We start from the raw sequence: 4,438 nt of genomic DNA on the forward strand, positions 1-4,438 counted from the left end.
TAAAGAATCTGCAGCTTCCAAAAATGCTTGTTTTATGATTTCCCCGTATTCATAAGGTTTTTTCTTTTGTGCAATTATCTGGGAAAAACGATAAGATGCTTCAGTTGCAGCCTTATTTTTGTCGATTGTTTTCAAAAATATTGACTGTTGTCCAATTAACTGGATTTTTAAATGTTTCAGTTTTTCTTTTCTGTGGTGCGATTCACTAACACATTTTATCGATATTCGCTTTGTTATCTTTCCTTAACCACAATTTTTACGATTTTGCTATTCAGTAACCCATTTCATTACGAAAATCGACAAGACAAAATCAGCTGTTTGGTTAACCTGTCGATTATCGCGAACTAAACGACAATAATTTTGGTGTTGTTAAATCAAACGATAAAGAAGAATTAGTGATTTTAATCAAAACTGTGAAATTAGATGAAAAAAAACTTATTTAAAAAGCGTGAGTATGGCGTTTGAGTATTTGGCTTACGATTTATCGCGTGGAGAGGAGGAAGTGAGCCCTCAAATAGTTGATCGAAGTTTGCTCCGGCATGTGGACAATCCTTTCGATTTGGATGCAGGGGAGTTCCAGAAGTTATTCCGTTTAACTCCAGACTTGACTGAGGAAGTAGTTTCGCAGCTTGACAGTCATCTTAGAGGTTCCAGAATAACAGCGATTTCGACTGAAAAACAGGTAAATTTGGTAACATTCAAGCTAATTCAGTTCTAAATTCTGCCTTTATACAACTAGGTTCTAGCTGCACTACGATTTTTTGCAACCGGGTGTTATCAACGACCCGTAGGTGAGCAATGGGGAATATCTATGAGCCAGTCGTCCGTTAGCCGTAGCATTCATCGGGTAACAGCTGCAATCAACAGCTCCATGTTTTGCGCAAAGGTGAGATTTCCCATGACCCAAGTGGAGCGGCAAGCGGCAAAAGAAATTTTTGCTTCAGCAACCTCCCCGTTTGTGGGAGGTACCATTGGAGCTATCGATTGTACGCACGTGTCAATTTTGGCCCCGAAACGTCATGAAGAAGCGTATGTCAACCACCACGGCTACCATTCGCTTAATGTCCAAATGGTAACAACATAATTTGTAAAGTATTCAAGAATCAAGATTCCCTTTTAATGTTTTACAGATATGTGATCCTACCCTTAAAATTTTAAACGTAAATGCCAAATTTCCGGGAGCACGGCACGATTCATACATTTGGAGTTCCTCTGCGGTGCGAATGGTTATGCAACGGAATTTTGAAATTGGAAACCATAACTTGTTTTTGATTGGTAGGCTTTTTAATCTATTAATAAATATATTTAAATAAAAATAAGGGAATTAAAAATCAAAAATTCTCTGCAGGTGATTCCGGGTACCCTTTGGAGCCTTGGCTGATGACTCCTCTAACAAACCAACCGGAAGGTACTCCGAAATTCTTGTACAATGAGGCATTGTGCAAGGCTCGTAACCCAGTTGAGAGACTTTTTGGTGTTCTTAAGGCAACGTGGCGGTGCTTGTCTCAACAAAGGACACTCTTGTACGATCCAGGATTTACTGGACAAGTAGTTAACGCGTGCTCAGTTTTACATAATATTCGTTTAAGAGAAGGAATATACCAGACCGAAAATGAATTCACAGAGCCCAGAACAAACGACATTTTTGTAAACCAAGATGCACCATCCTCAACAGCAAAGCGCATCCAAGACCGACTGATTGCTAATTTTTTTACTTAAATGCTATTTTCACTCATAATCATTCCGCATACATATCTATGTGAACACTCGGGTATAAAAAGTTAAAACATTTTCATATTTATTGTTAAAACCTTTTATTGAACAAAATTACATGCAGATTCAATAAAAACAATTCAGTCTTTAACTTCAGTTTACATACAGTTTTAGGTTACAGGCACATAAATCTATTTACATATGTATATAGGTATGCATAAGCGTATGTACACATGGTTTATAAATTCAAAGGTCAGTCTATTTGTAAAAACGAAAACAATACATTCTAATTCATTTAATTAATGTTACTTAACATTACCACAGCTTGTTTACTTATAAAATTCAAATAAAAAGTAACTTCAGGTACTAAAATAAACATTTGGTATATGTGCACATAAAAAGGAACTGCGGAATTGGTTTCTAATCTACATACGATATATTGCATTCGTTAGATTGTTGAATGCTTCTGCGGTAGCGCTTAATCCATTCCCCAATACGGCTATTGCCTCCGCCATCATTTTATTAGCCTGAGCAATTGCAGAGCTGCTTTCGGCTAAGATCTATTAAAAAATAGCAAGAACGATTAATAAAATGCCACTTTTATGTGTTGAAAATAAATTACCTTTAAAGCATCTGCTTGTTGTTTCGCGACTTCTACTGTTTCTATACTCGACTGGGCTAGCATCTATTAAAAAACAATCACCAATGGAAAAACATAATAAAATTATTTTACATTAAGTTCAAAAGAAATTACCTTTAGTGCATCTGCCTGTTTTTCTGCTATTTCCAAAAATTTCTTCCGAGCATTACCGTCTTCTTCCATGCGCTTTCTTTTCAAGCTCGCCCGTGGTGTTCTCCTGTCTGAGATATGGGAATTACCTGACCTCAGCGTGAAATTCTCTGCCAGTGGCGTCCGTAAAGGCGACGGGGCTTCCGAAATCACCCTTTCATCTTCCACTTCGACACCCATTTGGATTACCAAAAAATTTACACACCAGTAAGTTACACTTTAAAACATACACTTCATGCAATTTACCTCCTCCAGTGGAATATTTTCAGGGGTTGAATCGTGGCCCTTCATATACTCCTCCCCTATAAGAGCAGACACCCGCCTCTCGAATTCCGTTAGGGGCTCCTCGCAGATTGGCCTGTTCCCAGTTAAAGCTTGTTGCCTTCGCCGATTCCGTGCTTTAATGCTGGTGCGGCTTTTTAAGTCCCGCCATACCTTTTTAGGGGAATGATTAACATCTCTCTACTTTTAAGTAATAACACAATATTTTCTTACCGTTTGCCATTGATTCACCGTCTTCACTGCTCCACCCAGACTATTTAATTTTGCTGCTAGCTCGCTCCACTTTTTGTCGCACTCGTACTTACCATGGAGGCTGTGGAACCTAGATCCTGCTAGACCCGGGACTTCCATTAGGTAGTCAAGCAGGCGATTTAGCTGCTCGGATGTGGCACGGCTTCTTTTGGTAGCTGTCGATGTCATCCTAAAGCAATATACAAAAATTATTAATAAAACAATAAATTGAAATAAACAGTTATTTTATTGTACTTACTTTGTACATATATTATTGTTAAAAAACACTCACAATTGCATTTAACAGTTTGGCGTCTATGTTTTTTTGTTTCTCTTCTTCATGTTATTCGCTCATTCTGACATTTAATTTGACAAAGATGCCACTCTCTATCAGTTTGAATAAATAGAAGAAAACAGCTGTTCAGTGTTAGTTAACATAAGTTAGTGAATAGCACAATCGACAGTGCAATCGACAAATACTGAAGAGAAAAATAACAATTGTCGAATCGATAAGAGTTAGTGAATCGCACTACTGGTGGCAGAATTTAACGGGAATGCCTTCTCAAAATTCGAATGTACACAGTTTTATGATGCCTCTCAATATTTCCTTTTTTAGGAACGGACACAGATGTATTACATAACAAAAAAACACTTTTGCCTTTAACTTCTGTGAAGAAGTATTGTTCTTCCCATTCCGAATGGAAATGGTATGTCTTCGCCTTCTTACTACTGCTTGCCATAATGTTTCGAACTCCAACCCAACCGCTGCACGCAGAACGTTGATAATGCCGTTCAGTATTAAACTAATCGGTTCCAGCCGATCCTAGAACCGAGACGCGACTTCGCGTCGTGTTTGTCGGCGCGAAATCGCTTACCGCAGGGTTGCCGCTGTTTATCTATTTATTATGAAAATTTCTGAAATTTGCTAATACTGGTATGATTTTCAGACTTTTGGATTTTTTGCAACGTGAGCAGCGCGAGCTACCAGAATTGCCTTTGCGAGCTACCGGTAGCTCGCGATCGACGGGTTGGCGACCACTGCTCTTGTAGTTCTTCTGAACATCACGGTATCGCTCCCAGTCCTCTGCAAGGCTAGTCTTGAGGGCCCGGTTTAGAAGTTTTCTCGACTCACGCCTCAACATCTGGAGCTCTCGATTCCACCAAGGAACGGGAGTCGGGCTAGGGAGAGGTCGAATTGGACAGGCTGACTCAAAACATTCGGTTAGGGCAGCGTTGAGTTTCTCAACAGCCGCCTCAATGGCCTGTTCTTTTCGAAGTCTTGGTGGCGCAACGTCAAGGTCCCGCAACGCCTCCCTAAACTTCTGCCAGTCTGTTTTTCTTGGGTTTCTAGAGGGCAATGGCATTTGTGCCTCCTCGCCACACTGAAACTCAATGTACCTGATCAATATACCTTGATTGACC

General features: G+C 39.5%; 3 protein-coding genes across 4 annotated transcripts; 1 reads left to right on the plus strand and 2 right to left on the minus strand.

Annotated features, from left to right (window-relative positions):
- Positions 1–211: 211 nt before the first annotated feature.
- LOC128869477 (putative nuclease HARBI1) lies at positions 212–1,888 on the plus strand. 2 transcript variants are annotated; one of them, XM_054112028.1, is made up of 3 exons: positions 212–1,072; positions 1,131–1,275; positions 1,349–1,888. In XM_054112028.1, exons 1-3 carry the CDS (start codon positions 812–814, stop codon positions 1,717–1,719), a joined length of 777 nt encoding a protein of 258 aa, XP_053968003.1. In that variant the 5' UTR covers positions 212–811; the 3' UTR covers positions 1,720–1,888. The 2 variants fall into 2 exon arrangements, with proteins under 2 accessions (XP_053968003.1, XP_053968004.1); XM_054112029.1 differs by having other exon boundaries at positions 212–886.
- Positions 1,889–2,138: 250 nt separating this feature from the next.
- On the minus strand, positions 2,139–2,683 carry LOC128869823 (uncharacterized). Its single transcript, XM_054112425.1, has 3 exons — positions 2,468–2,683; positions 2,336–2,398; positions 2,139–2,273 (listed from the first exon to the last, which is right to left on the minus strand). The coding sequence occupies exons 1-3, from the start codon at positions 2,681–2,683 to the stop codon at positions 2,139–2,141; spliced, it is 414 nt and encodes a 137-aa protein (XP_053968400.1).
- A 39-nt stretch (positions 2,684–2,722) lies between these two features.
- LOC128869824 (uncharacterized) lies at positions 2,723–3,495 on the minus strand. The gene is made up of 3 exons (XM_054112426.1): positions 3,276–3,495; positions 2,999–3,206; positions 2,723–2,938 (listed from the first exon to the last, which is right to left on the minus strand). The coding sequence occupies exons 2-3, from the start codon at positions 3,203–3,205 to the stop codon at positions 2,723–2,725; spliced, it is 423 nt and encodes a 140-aa protein (XP_053968401.1). The 5' UTR covers position 3,206; positions 3,276–3,495.
- Between the last annotated feature and the right edge of the window lie 943 nt (positions 3,496–4,438).

This window comes from Anastrepha ludens, chromosome X (assembly GCF_028408465.1).
Source record: "Anastrepha ludens isolate Willacy chromosome X, idAnaLude1.1, whole genome shotgun sequence".
In the NCBI taxonomy this organism is placed as follows: domain Eukaryota; kingdom Metazoa; phylum Arthropoda; class Insecta; order Diptera; family Tephritidae; genus Anastrepha; species Anastrepha ludens.